The sequence below is a fragment of the Anopheles bellator genome, chromosome 2 (genome assembly GCF_943735745.2).
Source record: "Anopheles bellator chromosome 2, idAnoBellAS_SP24_06.2, whole genome shotgun sequence".
NCBI lineage: Eukaryota > Metazoa > Arthropoda > Insecta > Diptera > Culicidae > Anopheles > Anopheles bellator.
The window spans coordinates 8,150,613-8,167,437 of NC_071286.1; the positions used below are offsets into that span (position 1 = coordinate 8,150,613).

Genomic DNA, 16,825 nt, shown 5'->3' on the forward strand with positions numbered 1-16,825 from the left:
CAGTTTTTCCGAAAAAGACATTTGCCAAAGGGGTTCGCCGTGAAGGAGAACAAATCTCATAATCTCCCGTTCAATCTTCTTTGGGGGCCTTGCAGTACCTTTCTAGTACCTTCGAGAGTGTCCTCCCGGCTCGCTGGCTCCCTTTTTCACAAGACCTTTGGCCCAAAGGGGGCGAATCGCGTCCCGCGTCAAATCGCGCACTCGGGACCCTTGACACACGGAACCCGGCGGGGGCACAGAGAGAGAGAGAGGGCCTCTGCCCCGGCTCCACCGCGTTCTAAGCAAAAATAGCAGCAGCAACAACGACAAAAAAATGACCAAATATTGAAAGGAAAAAAACGGCGGCTCGTCGCCTGTGTAAAGTGTCCTTTAGCCTGGCCTCTGCCTGGCCAGCCCCGCGCTAGTAGAACCTTTCCATTCTTTCTCGCCCATTCTCGCTGCTGCTGCTGCGTGTTGTGCCCTTTTTCGCTCGGCCGGCCGATCCGGACCCGGAGGTCCGCCTTATCTCCATCTCATTCCGGATCACGTCGTCGTCGTCGGTTCGTCGTGTATTTTCTTTTATGCCGTGAGCCGTGGCCCGGGAACCCGGGTTCGTTCATTTATCCCCTGGCCACTCGAGCCCACTCGACGAGCCCCTCTCCATCATCTCCACTTGCCATTCGACGACTTTCCCGGGCCCATTCACTCTGGCTCGCTGTCCCTCTCGTTCGCTCTCGCGTCCTCGCCGGGCATTAGCATCGGTATGCCGTAGTCCGTGACATGCATTCACGGGGACTCGTTTGTCCCCTGCCTACCCAGTTGGAGTTCCAGCCGACTCCACTCCACCGCCGGGCGTCCATCTTGGCCAATTCTGAAATGTGAATTTTTCCTTCTCTTCGGTTGGGTCTCCTCCGCCAAGTCTCGACCTTTGTTTTGTGCCATTTTCAAAAATTTAAGGTTTTACGCTTACGCTGCGCCTTTACCCTCCGCGACCCACACTCTCTCTCTGGCTCTCTGCTGTTTTGCTTCTTCGTTTCGTGTTCTGTTGCCTCTCCGTCGGTCGGAAATGGTCCCACGAAAGTTGCCGTCGATTATTTATTTTGATTTGGTAATCTTTTTAATAGACTTGCGAGCGCACCGCTATGCTATTTGTGAGTGCGGGCCGAATGGGGCAATAAATCAATCGAGGAAGAAGTTGGAAAAGTTTTTCGTTTAATAAATTTATGTTATCCCAAATCACCTCACGAAGCTTATGAGATGTGTCCTCTTCTCTAACTCTCTGTTCTCTCTCTCTCTCCGCGATTTCTTTGCAGTGACCGAATCGCTATTTGCGGCCAGCGGCTATAACACTCCCCCGGCAGGCTCACCGTTTCTGCCCTGCTCACCGCTGGAGTTGGTGGCCAAGAACTTCCACAGCACCGGAACGGCACTCTCGTTTAGTCAAGTGAGTATATTACCCTACGCTGCCCAACAACGCCCAAGCCGCCTGCCGTTGAAAAGGCGTTGAAAATGGAAATCGTCGGATTTCGGGGCCGCCGACAACATCTCCTGCCGTGCCGTGCCTTGCCTCTCGGCACACGTCAATCACGCGGACGCGCTCCGGTGCGATCTCGTGTTCTGGTTCTCGTCTCCTCCGGGTCCGGGACCCGAAAGTCATACCGCGCGAAGATCGATTATGGTCGACTCGTGTTTTTTCCTTCTTCTTCGGCTTCTTGCGTGGGACTGCTGCTGCGGCGCGTGGTGAGCGAGGGAAAAGTGTCATTAATCAAAGGCCCTGGACCGCGCGGTTCTGCTTCGATCGGTTCGGGGTTTGGACAGACAGACTCGCGACGTGGTGTCGATCCGGAACCGCACACACAGCGGGCACGTTTCCGTTCCGTGGCTGGATTTGGGTGCAGCAGCAGCTCCGTCGTCAAGATTATTGATGAGCTGTGGAAACATTACTTCCCCTGATAGGGAGAGAGACGGCCACACGAAGCTGCCATGTTTGCTACGGCCTATTTGACTTCTTGCTGACTGGAGCTGCGGGAATAAACATGGCCGTGTTTGATAGGATTAAAAATGCACTTTCGATGCCGCGATGCCCCGATAACAATTCTCCTTCTGTTTCCGCTTCTTCTCTCCTTGTCGCGCAGGCCAATAGCAGCATTTTCGTGCAATCGCAGACGGACTTTATCAATGGCACTACTGCGGTCGCGAAGAAAACCGAAACCTGCATCGGCCGCTGGGAGCATGGCACCATAGAACCACTACAGATACAAGTAAGTACTGCAGCCGCCAACCTATGCTATCAACTTCCTCCTCGTTCACACTGCTTATCTTCAACCACACACCGATACGCTAGCTGTGTCTCGCTGTGTGGGGTGTTGTGGTCTCTCCCGATTAATGCTAGGCTGTTCAATAAGTTTCGATCTTCGATAAGACAAACTCAATTTCAGTATAGTCTCCCTAAACATCAATACACTGCTTCCAACGAGACTCCAATTTGTGAATTTCCATCCCTGAGGTGAGAAACTGCTCCAAAAATGCATCAATCATTTTCGAAATGCGCTTGTGACGGGGTGTAAAGAGGATGTTTTCCTCTGCAAACCGGGTTTATTTTCACGAATTTTCTCCTTCAGCTCCATAAGGTTCTAAAGGTCAAAGAGGTTACAATAATAATCGGAATTTACTGTTTTATCAGTTTGCAAGTAACAAACCGCTAACAAAATTCTATTCGCATCTCAAAAAACCGATGCTAACACCCCTTTTTCGGCGGTTTCTGGACACGAACTCGTTTAGGAGCCGAAGCACCAAGTTCATACCATCCCTTAGCATTTTATTTTGATTCACTTCATGCTTTCGTAAAAGCTTCAAAATATAGCTTACATTACCCAATGAGATGCCTAAGGGTTCTTCTAAACCTCTTTCAGTCACATCAGTACGATATCCTGTATTTTTTCTACGATTTCAGGTGTTGTGTCCGTTTTTAAACGTTTTTGACGTGGATCGTCTTGAAGGCTTGTACGACCACGTTTAAACTCAGAAAGCCCCCTTTCAATAATGGCGAAGACTAATTGAAGGCGAAGGTTCCTATACTCTTTCAACACTCGTTCATAAATTTTTCCATTGTAAAAAACACTATGACAAGTCGATACTAAATGGGTTAAATTCAGTGATCGATTGAACTGAAACTTCACATACGTTCATATGAAGAGTGTACCAATAGAACAAAAAAAATAAGACCCGTAGCAGCGCCCTCTGCTATCGAGGCTACGAACTTTTTGAACAACCTAGTACTGTATCTGGTATCGAAGGCGTCAAAACCTATGCTCCCAACCGAGAACGGACGTATCGCTTCGGGGGGCTTGGTAGCAACAGCACACCCCACCACCAGACCCAGGCCATAGTCAAGCCTTTGCCAAGAGCGCGCGGCCACGAGTGGTCCGGCTCACGGGGGGAATGGCTTCGGCTCGGCGGAGGTGCGGTGTCCTTTCTCATCCACACGCACACACACATCCCCCACGCATTCTGTAGCATATTCTGTGTTCTGCTGCATGTTTCGTAGGCTTTGTTGGTTTTAGAAAGCATCCTGAGTTCCTATTCCGCCAAAAAAAATCCCAAAACCGAGGGCAAATAAGAAACGAACGAACGCGCGACACCCACCACAATATTGGCTTCATTTTGGGAGGTGCGCCCGTCAGGCTATTGAATGCCACTTTAAAACGGGGCCAGAATTTAACGGAAACCATATTCTCTATTCTGTGAGGGTTCTCGAAAGCCCCGAAATTCCGCTCTCTACACTCGCGTGCGCGGCTCGTCCGTTTCGCTCTGCTCCCGCCCGCGTAATGTTGTGTTGATTTTAGTGATTTGCGCTCATTCATCGCCCAACCCACCCGCTCATCATCGCTCGCTCGTTCGCTGTGTGTGTTTGGCTTTGTGTGGAAGCATTAATTTATCTGCACGATGCTGTTGTGCCCTCGCAACGATGCGTGTGCTTGGGTTTTGGCGCTCGTCCCTCCAAAAACCAAAAAAAGGGCTGGCTGACGTTGAGCAAACGCGATGCAAACACAGGAAGCAAGGTTGTCATTTGCGTTCCTTGCTCGTTCCCCCTTTTCCGTGCTCAGGTCCCGTCGTCGGACACGCTCGTAACGCACGTGAGCAGCGGCAGCAGCAGCTTCCATTCACCCGAAAGCGCTGCTCCTGACCGGACCGGGACTCAGTTTGTAAGGACACGGACGCCGGACAAGGAGCGGCGACGGCGACAACAGTACTACAGTGGCGCCGACGGCGCAGCAGAAACCAAACCGGGCCTGGGCCACACGGTTGATGACACTCGGGGCTGCTGGCGTAATAAATCAGCTTCCGTCGATCGGTTCAAGCGCGAGCTGCTGCTGCTCCGATGTCGGCCTACCACCGAGGACGCTAAGCCGGCCACCCTGGCCGTGAGCCCAACCACCACCACAACCAGCCAGCAGCTGCATCACTGCAAGCCCGAGCGCAAGTTCCACACACTGCTGCTGGAAGAAGCGATCGAGGATCGGCAGACCAGCGCGGCCCCACGCCAACACCCGGCGGTGGTCCAGCGTGCCCCGGAGCAGCTCGAGGCGGCCCCGGCCCCGGACTTTCGAGCTGCCGAGGAGGAAGACTACGGGGTGGAGGACCGGAAGCCCGGTGCAGCGAAGAACGTCACTCAAACGACGGTGACTCCGCTGCTGACCACGAGCACGTCGTCCACGTCCACTGCGGCGAAGCCTAGCTCCTCAGCGCCATCTAGCGAGGCTGTCAATCATAGGCCCCGGCGTCGGTGGGCCGCCCTGCACTCGGCACACGTCGCCGCTCAGCCACCGGATCCTGCAGCCGTCCTGCTGCCGACATCCAGCTGCAGCACGACGCACCCCGAACAGCGACTTCCGACCAAGAAGCGACGCTCGGTGCGAGTCGATCGAACGCCAGACGAGGCCGCCACCAGCAGCAGCAGTGGCGGCGGCGGCGCTGGTCGTCGTGACACGGACATCGGAACCGTTGCTCACGTAAGTTTCCGTTCCATTCCGAAATGGATGAGAGATAGTGTGGCTGGCTTCGGCGTCCTTTTGATGCGCGCGTCCATCAACCACCGGCGGCAGATTGTGATTTTGTGACGAACGCGCGCCAGTGACTGTGTTAATCTTTCGCTCGCCCCTTTCGCCCACCGGATGCTCCCAGATCGCACCACCTGCCAGCGATCTGTGGGTGCGATTTCGCAACTCAATCCTGCTTTGGGTTTGCCTAAACTGCCATAATCCATGACGTTAGGGCCAATTGCGCTCTCTCCGTGCGTTGGATCTCAACTCCTTCTGGGTGAGGCAGAGTAGTGAGTTTTCTGGAAATGGACCACATTTGGATTGATGGTCCGCTGTTGAATAAAAGTTTTGATCTCTTGAACTTGGAATATTTTGTAGAAATTCATCGAATAGACCTTACACTAAAATCGGAGTTTAGTTTACTGACCTGCACCAGCAGAGATGTCGAGAGAGAGAGAGACTTTTTTCTAAGAAATCAAATGTTTATTGCATTGAAATGAAAAACTCTGTTTACAGAGATGTAGAGATGATGCAGAGATGTATATACAAACGAGATGTCATCGCTAGATATGCGTTTCTCCCAATCATTAAATGAATTAAAATGAGTGATAATAAGAAGGGGTCAAGTCTGGTGAAAGTCCCCTTATCGTGTCTTCTGGGCCATTGTGGTTGTTTTTCAATCAATGCATGGTTCAAATTGATCTTTTGTTGTCGGTAGCGCGGATCTGTATTAGTGATTCCACCAGGTTTTCTGAGCTTGTGATACACCACACCTTTCTGGTCCCACCAGAAACCAGAAAGTCCCATTAATGGAGTCCGCTGACACTCTTTGCTTGTTAAGACAATGTCGCCATTTTTAAACCGCTTAAAGCATTACGATCTCCCAAAAACAAGCTACGACAAACATTTGATGCGATTCTGTAGCAGTTTTCTTCAGCGGGTAGCAGAAAAGCAATGACCCGCGAAACGTCATTTTCAGGCCCAAAAATCGACATGGTTTAACCTCTTCAAAGATGCGTTGCAAACTATTTTTTTAACATGAAATCATTTGTCTGATGTCAAAACAAGGTCAAGTTTGCCAAAAAACATAATGAAGAAGATCAAATTGGCTTTCATAGGGTTAGACCTGTCAGTTTCCAGGAGGGGCTCCGATTGGGCGCAGGAGTCAAGGTTCGGGCACCCCTCTTCCCGCATTGTTCACAAGGAATGCTTTTAACGCAGCACAGTGTCACCGTAACTGGATCCTTATTTTGCAGTGCGATCCATTTAAAGCCCTCGATCGCCTCGAATTCACAACCCAAGGAAACAGACGGGGGAACTACTGGCCACTGGAGCACTGGGACTTTCTTGGTCGATACAAAACGCGATGCAAATAAGCGAAGCACCCGTGCTCTCGTTGGTGGGTCGGGCATCGGAATGCCGGAGCGCGTGATGGATGTAATTAATGTTGCTGGTTCCCGTTTTCCGTACCACAAACCACGGCCGGCCAAAAATGTGTAATTCGAGTAGGCGATGGCGAAAGTATTGTGTGAGTTCGATCGCGCGAGGCCATTCTTAGACTAGCGTGAGGATCGTGCCCTGGAAGCAATCGTTTCGTCGAGTCCCTTAAATGTTCGACCCAATGGAGTTCAGCAACAACAACCAGCAGCAGCAGCAGCAGTCGAGTGTCCCGAGGCTTCCTTTTATTTCACTCGTTGCAATTATAAATTCACATTGCACTCGCTCTCTCTCTCGCTCTCTGTCGCCCGAAGGAGACGAAAAGTGCAGGTCGTGCGAAAGAAAAAGGCACAAAAACATGCATGTCATTGTTTGCCAGATGCATCACCCGTCTCCACCGCCGTCCCCGGCGGGGGAATTGTGTCACCCGAGAAGAGAACGGCACGGACGACGGACGGACGTACGGGTTGGGCAAAAAGAAAATGGGGCCCGTTCCGGCGAATCGCAAATTAATTCTCTCCCATCGACCATCCTCTCCCGGTGGTGGCCGCAAATGGTGGCGTGTGGTGCATTTAGCAAAATTTCCCCTGTTTTTTTGCCGTCGCACGAATCGCACCATCGCGCGGCTGTTAATTTTTTAATTACGTTCCGCGAATAGTTCACCCCGCCGTCGTCCTTCGCCCGGCCATTTTGTGCCGGGTTCGGGATGGGTTTCTTGTGCCTTTCGAATGTGTCTTTCTTCGTCCACGTCCCGCGAGAGGTTGTTCGGCCCAAACAGGCGCGCTAAACATTCCACGCCATGTTGCAGGAGCAGCAGCAGCCCCTGAAAGGTGCCACTCATCGGATGACGAATGTCACTTTCCGAGCCGGCGGCGGCGGCGGCCGCGGCCGTTCGGGTAATGGCAGAAAATTGTGTATGCAATTTATGTGTGGTTGTGCCGCTGAATTATTAAATGCTGCGCTCGGCGCGCCCGCTGCTTTGTTGGGGACTTTTGTGTGAATCGGACGGACAATGGAATTATCATAAACGCCCGGCCGACCCCCAATCACTTCGAAAGGGCGGTGTTTATTTGCGCGAAAGGAATAAAACTGTACATCGCGTCATATTAACGAAACACATTAACGGTTGCTTTATTGCGACGTGTGCGACGGTGGCCGGATCCCGGTGGTTGATAATGAGAAGCGCATTCCGGCGATCTGGCTCCCGAAATTGGCGCTTTATTTGGCACAAAATCATAAAACCCCGTTGCCCCACATCGGTGGGACATACGGTGATGGTGGCTTCTTGGCGGCCCACCGGAACCGGGAACGAACTTCCCGAAATCCATTGTTTCACCGTCATTGTCCACTGCGGGCCGCGCCCTTTCTGTTGTGTCCATTGGGTCTCCCGCAAACGTTTTTTTAATGTCCGTACGTTTTTAGTGCGCTGTGTGCTGTCCGCCCTTAGGTCGTCGTGTTTCGTCAGTTTACGGTGATTTTGATTAATTATTTATGAGCTTTCGCCTGACAGAGAGGGTAGATACAGTGGGTGGGTGGCTGGCTGGGTGGACTGTCGCGGGGGCGGCTGAGGCCCCTGACCTCTCGGGTCGGACGCCACACAAACACAGACAGTTCACTCCCTTTTTCAGCTGGGCCGATTCTTAAGACGTTCACTTAGCCTTTTCAAGCCGGTCGGTTTATGGTGGTCAGTTTCCGGTCCGTAAGCTCCCTGAGGGGCCATTTCGGGGTCAGAGATTAAGCGAACTGGGTGTCTGCTGAAGAGATGGTATTATAAATGTACTCATAGCTCGCCGAATCCTTGGGTGTGTCATTTCGCCTAAAATTCATTTCTCCCGTCGCACCTTTGCTTCTTGCAGATTAAACGCGAACCGTGCCAAGTGTCCGAAGTGACGACGTCCAACAGCTTCGAAGCTTCGTCCAACACGACGGCCCTGAATGCGATCATAAAGATTGAGGCTTCCTCACCGAAGGCCGCCATCAGCTGCAGCACCAGCAACACCGGCGTTGCCAGCAGCAGCAGCACCACCACCACCCGGAGCAACATTCTCAGCCACAGCTCGGCCAGCATCATCAGCAACGTCACCGTAGGACCGGCCAGCGCCGGCGCCGGTGGTGGTGCCGTCGGTTCGAATCCCGGCTCCGGCGGTGCTGCCAACGTAAGCGCCACGATGGACCACCATCTCGGGATAGCAGCCTCGGTTCAATCTTCCGCCCATCCGCCGCCATCCGGTGGTGCGGTGGTGAACAACGCCAACGCCAACATCCCGGTTGGCATCGCGGTCGCCCGCCAGCGGCTCCAGGAGAGCTCCTCGAGCTCGGCCACCGCGGCGTCGTCGTCGCCCCAGCTACAGACCAAAGAGCTGAACCGCTTCGGTTTCGGATTCGCGGCAGCGGCAGCGGCGGCAGCCGCGGCAGCAGCGGCCGCAGCAGGCTGCTCGGTCAATGGCACCGGCCCCGGTCCGACGACGACGGCCCCCGATTTGGGTAAGTGTCGAGTACGCCTGCGCCCTGCGAGAAGCTATTAGCGGCGGCTGCGGAGAGCGCGCGCAACTCACCTCACCGTCATCCATCATTTCGATCCTTTCCCACCGCGTACCCCCCCGCCCGGCACCACCACCTCATCCAAAATCACAGCAGTATCATCGATCTTCGCGAACGAGAATCGATCACTCATTCAATTGTTTTGTTTCTCTTCTCGGTTCCCGCCCGCCACCATCATCCGCCTGCTGCTTCGATGACGATCACGATGATGATGATGCATTTGCGCTCATTCATATGCGCAACACGACGATCTCTCGCCGCGCCGCGATTCATCAAAAACTCGCGATCGCGTTCTCTCACTCTCTCCGCCGATTCGCGTCTCGCGCAGGCTGCGCAACGCCAAGCCTCGGCCAGAACATGTTTTTCACCGGCACCAACTCTGCCATGATTCCGCTCGGTTCGGACGCCGTCACGATGGGCGTGACCAACGCGGCCGTCCGGACTCCGCCGGCCCTGTGGCAGTATCCTGGTAAGTGCAACACACGCCACCGCAACTCCGTCCTTTTCTTGCACACGATCGCGCGCGCGATCACCGATGCTCCGCCCGCCGATTCGAGCAGTCGGCGGATCCGGCCAATCACAACGATCGGCCGCGATCGAGCAAATGACCAAGCGTCTCCACGCTTCGAGCAACGAATTATCGGGAGAACGCTTGGTGGTGCTGCGGTTCGGTTTTATTGGGGCAATTTAATTATAAATTTGCTGCCCATTCCGAAGCGAATAAATTGGAAGAGGAATCCGTATCCATCCAACCCATTAACCGTCGATCCGTCACTCGGCGCACCAAAGCGGTGTGATGCCCATAAAGATGCAATTAAATCTTGCAATCACTCTGGCGCGCCAACCTGTAAGTGCACACGACCCAGCCGAGGACCCCCGTATAAATATGCATAATCTCCCCGGGATGGACCCGGGCCTCTCAGGGGTCCCCGGTCGATGTTGTTTAATCTTCCCACAGGCCCTCGGCGGCGGCGGCTTACAGTATTGCACCAAGCGCGCGGCCAATGATAGAACAATATTTGCGTGGTCGCGGAAATGAAAAAACCAGAATTGACCGCCGTTCGGGGATGGAAGTTGTTTACCTTGTTTCATTTTTTTTTTGCTTCGCCCGTCCACACCGCTGGGCATGACGTGGACGGGTGGTGGCTCCCACGGTTTGTTGTTGCCATGGGGGTGGGGGGTTCCAGTTCCTCCGGACTGCCAATCTACATGACATTAACATATATTTAACACAACATTTAATCTCAAGGCGGCAATTAATTACATCATCGGGTTCGGCGGCGGCGGCGGCGGAACCCACTCGTCGCCGGCCGGGCCACCGGGAGATGATTAGATTCATGCGGTGTGCGGGACGTGATGATGAAGGCGGAAGCCCTCTGTCCGTCCGTCCGTGATGGAAGTGTGCGGGTCCAGCACGGCCTCGCCACAAACGCGATCACATACAAATGGAGGAGATCGTTGGCGCGCGGCAATCGTTGACGAAGTGGAGAATAAATTTAATGTGCGGGAATGGCAGCGACAGCGAACCGAGAACGGGGAGAAAGACGGAACCTTCGTTGTGTGGTTGGTCTGGACAACACATCCCAACAGGACGCGCGCGCTGGGCCAACCACGCTGACGGTATCATTATTTCATTAACCCAAAAAAGTGGGTGCCATTTCTCACGCGCGCTCGAATTGGATTTTGGGCCGCTCCGAGGACCGGTCACGTGATGACCGGCGAACCTTGCGCATAACTCTTCATTATTGCCTCCGCTCGGTCGCGGAGAGGACGCGCGCGCCACCAAATTCATCTTCAAAATGGTGGCCTCCCGACGAAGAGAGAGAGAGAGAGAGAGCGTCAAGCGTGTCTAATCTAAAGTCAATTAAAAGTGTCGCCCCGAGCCACCACACCCCGAGTGTGGTGATAAGCATGTAAAGTGGGTAATATTTCTGGCGATTGTCGATTGGCGTCTTCGGGCGCGTCCTTAAAGGCTAACATTTTCCCATGGGCGCGAGCGCCATTGTTAATTTATCGTCAATGCGACCGACGTTCGTTTAATATTTTGGTGGAATCGTGCGGCTCCCCTTCTTTTTTGGGTGTTGATAAAAAGGAAGCCACACGCAGGATTGATCGCGTAACCATGCCGCGCTCTGAATCCCGTATCCAACGGCGGCGAGCGATTGGGAACCGATTGTGTCCCAGAGCGATAACGAAACCTCAAAAATGTTTTCTTGCTACAAACGGCATTCAATTGGTCGGCCGGCAGGGACAGGACGTCGTCGGCAGGACAACCGACACATACGCTCTCTCCTGTTAGATTTGCTGGTCTACGATACGGCTTTTTTGTCGTTCCGTATGACGTGGTGACAAAAAGGGAAACCCGGCGAGTGCAACGTCAAGATCCGGAGATCGTCTCAGGACGACGTCACTCTCGGCAAACCCAAAGGGTGACATTGTTCAGTGTTTGTCTATTGTATTAAATGTGTTTGCGCACCGCACCGTGCAGGCTGCTGCAGTCCCGGGCGCTAATGTTCCGCTTGTCCGCGTTTTTCTCCCTCTAATCCCTGGAGGGTGGTTGAGTCCTCCCGTGGTCGTCCCTGGTGTGTGCCGGGTGGGAAGAAACTTTTAATTGCGATTGCACCGACCGAGGGGTCGTCCCGGACAGTCCTTGTAGAGGAACCTGTTCTCCAAATATTGTTTACTACCACATAATAGACCCACTGATGAGAGGTAATTCAGTTCCGACTGTCACGCAGAATGCCATCGCCATCGCCACCGTTTTCGATAACAATCGTTTGCTCGTTTGCAAACCGCACACACCGATCACGGATGCTGATAAGACCCCAGATTCGGCTCAAAACTCTCCTCCGGCCTCATTACTTACTGATCGCGGTAGTCACACTCTCCCTACCCAGAGCCGATGACCCTTGATTGTTGACGCACGCACTTTGTGCCGTTGATTGACAGCCCGGCTGTCGGCCAGGGCGAGATTTCATTAACTTCGACCCCCGGGAGAAGGGAGAGAAGAAAGGATGCGTCACCCTCGCAGGGTGACCAATTGACGCCCAACACAGCCCGAGTTCTCGCTCGGTTATCGCTCGGTGTGCTTCACACCAACGCTCTCTCTGTATGCGCCGTATGTGTCAGATTTTTCGGTTTTCTTTTGCAGATTCGCATGCAAAAGGGAGAAGGGGCCCCGCCACGAGGTACGCTGAGGATTAGGCCGTATTCTGTTCAATAATCAACCAAATCGAATGCTTTGAAGTTGTGCGGCACGGCCATCGCCAGATGTTCGCCGCCCTTGCCGCCCGTGGCCGGCCGAGAGTCGAGAGAGAGACCCAATTATCCACATCATAACTGTCACTTTGATTTGTTTCGATATCTTTTCGGTGCCTTGTTTATGTGACACCGGTTCACGCGCGACTCCCGACAGGGCTGGGTGCCGCAACGGATGAAGTTGTATATTTATCATTTGAAGCGACACATCAATTGAGAGAGAGACCGCGCGCCGATTCGGGTTGCCTTGGGGCATCAACAGTTCCCCGCCAAATGGCGCGCGTGGGGATTATGATTTTGAGTTGAGGGACTTTTATCGCCGGCTAATAATCCCTCCAAATATTTGCAACATAAAATGTATGCAAATTTCCATTTTTGATGTGGAGACCCCATTCCAAGAAGCGCGGTCTCCATTCCGGCGGGCACACAGGAGGTCAAGCGTTTGGGGCGATAAAAAGCGAACATCCTCGACCGCCTTAAGCCGATCGCCAAGCGCGTGCGCCCCTCTGCGTGCGTGCTTGTGTGTTTGTTGGTAATTTTGCAACAACTCTCTCATTTATGTGTGGCATGTTTCAAGCTCATAAAACCGGCTTACCTTCCCCGAAACGAGCCGGTCTCCTCGTCGTCGTCTTGCCGCCGTTAAGTGAATGGAAAATATGCCCATCAACGCGCAAGCCCTGGACCGTTTTCGTTTCGTCTTCGCCGTCGTAACTTGCAGCGGGGCCAATAAAAAGGTACACAATCACATGATAGTGAACCATCAGTCAAGCATTACAACACACGCATGCACACTTTCGCAACGATGATGATGATGGCGTGCGGATACCGTTCTCATGTTTCATAAATCAAAACCCTTTCTAATTCAAATTTTTGGCTACAAAAACCGATTGCCGCGCTCAATATTAATTGAACACAAAACGTGAGTGGGTCGACCGATGGAACCCGACATGTGCCCCATGTTTGTCCTTTATTGGATTGTCGTCGGAGGACACGGAGAAGGAAGGGTGTCGTCGTCGTGGAGACAAAACGAAGCCACTGGAGTGGCGAGACGGAATCGAAAAAATTAATGAAAAATGTCCCTTTTCGTCTGGGAACGGTCGGTCGAGTCGATGAGAATGATGATGATCGGTTTCGAACAATATGCTAGGTCGCGGTAAAAAAGATGTGAATGATAGGATTCTGTTCGGAGAGGAGGACCTAGGATCTGTCGGTCTGTTGCTGTTTTCTTCCTTGTTCCTTCCACTGCCCACTGTCCCAAACCGTGAACGAGGTGGGCAGACGTCGCTACTCAAATAATATTTTGAATGGTTTATCCAATTAAAAGCCCGAGCCCCCTTTTGTGGCGGACAGCGGCCGGCAGGATAAGACAGCGCGTCGGTTTCAGAAAAGGGTTTACAAAATTTAATCACGTCCACGACAAAGTGGCCCAAATTGTATTCGAACACAACTTTGGTGTCGGTCTGGCACCAACTTAGAGCCTGGGTCGAATAATTGTGGATTCCACCGGCGTTGCCAAATTGATCATTGAAGCAAGTTCTCCACTTTCTAACGGGCGGAGGCAGAGTGGTTCTGTTTTGCGTATTGTGTTGCTCCGGGACACATTTCGCAAACTTTCCAACACGCTTCCGACCTGGCACGCGCCAGTAACGCTCGTTTTGTGCCCCGAATTATCAAACCGATGACCGACTCATTTTTATGGAGGATTCTGGAGGAATGAAGCTCGAATTTTGGGGGAGAAATTGAACCAGCTTTTAATTGCATCGCCGTGCTCTCCATCGGCGTGCTTTTAGAGTGCCAATTTGTTGCTAACGGTGGGGATTGTAAAAAAAAATCTCTCGAGGTGTACAGTAACGGTGTTTCGTGTGACGGCAATCTTCCTGTGGCCGTTTTTGTGCCGTCTCAAATTTTCGCTTTTAAATTACGCGGCTCTACGGGCCCAGCAACAAATCGGCCGCCATCGCGTCAATGTTGTAACCAAGTTGGCAGCAACGACAACGATCGGCATGACACATTTTTTACGGATTACAATTTTAGGCCAATTTCGTTCCATTACAGTGTGACCTTTTTGCTGGCGGGGTAGGTTTCGATTCGATGCATCCTTTCTGTGCTGGGCCTTCGGCCAATCATCAACACCGGCACAAAAGGCGCTTAGCACTGCTAGCCAGCCAGTAATATTGAAAGATCCCACCGATGCCGTCCCCGGCGTTTTAGAGTACGGTCGTGAGCCCGGGATCGAGCAGCAGGACGACAGAGGCCATCAAAAGAACATCAAACAATTGTTGCAGCGCGCGAGCGCAGTCTTTGATCGAAGGATTGTGGCCCATGATGGACTCTCGAGTCCAACGGACGCATAGGCGTAGAATAACCAATTATGTGTAATTGGAGGCAGTTAGCGGAGGCCGTTAGGAGTCGGCCACTTTCCGATTCCTCATCTCTGTGCGTCGTGATGGGCCAGGCCTTGTTGCCGGCCCCGGCGTAGACGTGCCTATTACGTGCGTATAATTGCACACCGTACGAAATGCAACCGGAACGTGTCTTGCACTTGCAGCACACTCTGGATGCGTGCGTCATCCGTGCGGGAAGGACGACTCTAAGTGGATCCTGCCTGTGCCGTGTTACTGGAGCGCTTCCATATTACGCTCTTCGCATTCGCACTGGATAAGGTTTTTATGCACGGGACCAGAGCCCATCTTCCAATATTAGAGAAAATATCATCAAAAGTGTTCCGTTAATCGTGAGTTACACCGAATGGGTTTCCGTCACGATCCGGTCATAGAGGCGGCGAGAGCGCTATGAAACAAAAGAGAAAACATTAAAAGCCAACTCTCGGTGCTAATCCCCGTGCATCGCACCGATGACATTTCTGATAATCACCGATACGATGGACCCGATTAGTTGTAGACCCCAACAGAGTCCCGGTAACATCACAAAGCCATTGACATTTATTGGATTTTTCTAATCGACCATCAAGGGACTGGCCCGAATGCGGATGTCGATGGGACGATCAAGACTCTGTCCTGGCTGGCTGCAAAGCCTATGCCTAACAATCTACCAGCTTTCGTCGCCAACTACTGGCCAGAGACGGAGCGCGACGGAGATCGTCCTCTTGTTGTCCTTTTTGATGGTTATCTGGTTTCCTGAAAAATTGAGACAATTCCAGTCAAATAGTCATGAACCCCTCTCTCTATCTCTCTCGAGCTCGAACTTACCCCAAAAGGGGGGGCAGCCCCGGCCGCAATTCAACCCGTTTTACCTCACCGCTACCCAGGCGCCAAGCGATGAAGGTGAACCGGCTTTATCTGATGTGGAAACACAATTGACGGTAAAAGTTATGCTTCGTTTTCCGCTTCACGATATTCGGTCGTTAAGCGATAGTTTTCGGTTTCTCTCGGTTCCGACGCTTGTTGTGGGCCTTCGGGCGGCACTGAAAGGCATGTTCCGAATGGGCTTCCGCTAAGTTCCGCGAAGGCGCGCTCTGTACGTTCTTTGTTACCATTTGTTAATTTTAATTACACTTTGAATGGTGCAAGCTCTAAACTCTATACGTGAAGCGAGTTATAAATTAGTAACTTTACAACAAATGATAATGGCCACTGCTGGGGGTGGGATGCATTTGATTTCCCTTTGGCCGTACAATCGACGAGCTGTTTATTGTTTTGCGTTAAGCCGTTCGCACCGCAACACTCTTAACATCGCTTATCGTTTCGCTGCGAAACCGGCAGCGAGTGAGTTTATGATCCAAATTGCGACGGATTTTGGGGGTCTAGTTATGAACTGTAGTACTATTTCCGAACAGAGTAATGGAGATACCCTTTTACGGCCCCCATTCCCTCGTGTGCTAACTCCAATCCCCTTGGCGCGCCAACAGAGGCCGAGAGTATCATCATTGCGGTCGAGTTAAAATAAAAGTTGGCATAAATTAGTGATTTATCCAATGAAATATTCATTTTACACTTCTCGCCAAACCCCCTCCGGGCAGGCAGGCAATTCCACGAATGCGAAACTTTGCCTTAAGTCCCCGCCTCGGAGTGGAGTCTCCGTGTTCGTCTGGCTCTCTGGTGCGTTCGTCCTTCAATGGTTGCCTCCGCCCCGCCGTACGTGGTAATTGCTTCCAGTGCAGAGGACGGCGTGCCGGCTCGGTGGGCTGTTACTCATTCTAAGCTCCCGATTAAAAATCCCCATTAATTCTAGTTTTCTTGTGACGGCGGCGGCACTAGGCAGTGTCGCAGTGCGGTGCCCCGGATGCTGCGGTGCCCACGTAGAGTTAGAACTTTTAAGGGCCTCTCGTAAAGCCCCCGAAGAGATGGCCGGGAAAAAAGCCCGCAATAACAGAGATAACCGAACACGGCAATCGAACGACGCCAGGCACAGCGTGTCCGAGAGCGGCCACACGTGCACGGTTTCGCGCGATTAGTCACGAGATAAGGGTTTAGATTTATGAATTGAGTTCTAATGAATTCGCTAAACCGGCGCAAGTGTGGCAAGGGAAACCCCGTATTAGCGCCGTTGCACTCTGTAAATCTATGATGTTGTCATAAATTGCACGCCGTTCCAAAGGAAAAAACACC

At 52.4% G+C, this 16,825-nt stretch overlaps 1 protein-coding gene across 1 annotated transcript in view; it reads left to right on the forward strand.

Moving 5' to 3' along the window:
* The window catches only part of LOC131212357 (protein winged eye), a 58,723-nt gene that overhangs the window by 28,309 nt on the left and 13,589 nt on the right, over positions 1 to 16,825 (forward strand). Inside the window, exons 2-6 of the mRNA XM_058206194.1 lie at positions 1,293 to 1,423; positions 2,115 to 2,240; positions 4,086 to 4,991; positions 8,315 to 8,942; positions 9,328 to 9,468. Of these exons, the coding sequence (XP_058062177.1) occupies positions 1,293 to 1,423; positions 2,115 to 2,240; positions 4,086 to 4,991; positions 8,315 to 8,942; positions 9,328 to 9,468 (1,932 nt within the window). The remainder of the gene's footprint in view (positions 1 to 1,292; positions 1,424 to 2,114; positions 2,241 to 4,085; positions 4,992 to 8,314; positions 8,943 to 9,327; positions 9,469 to 16,825) is intronic.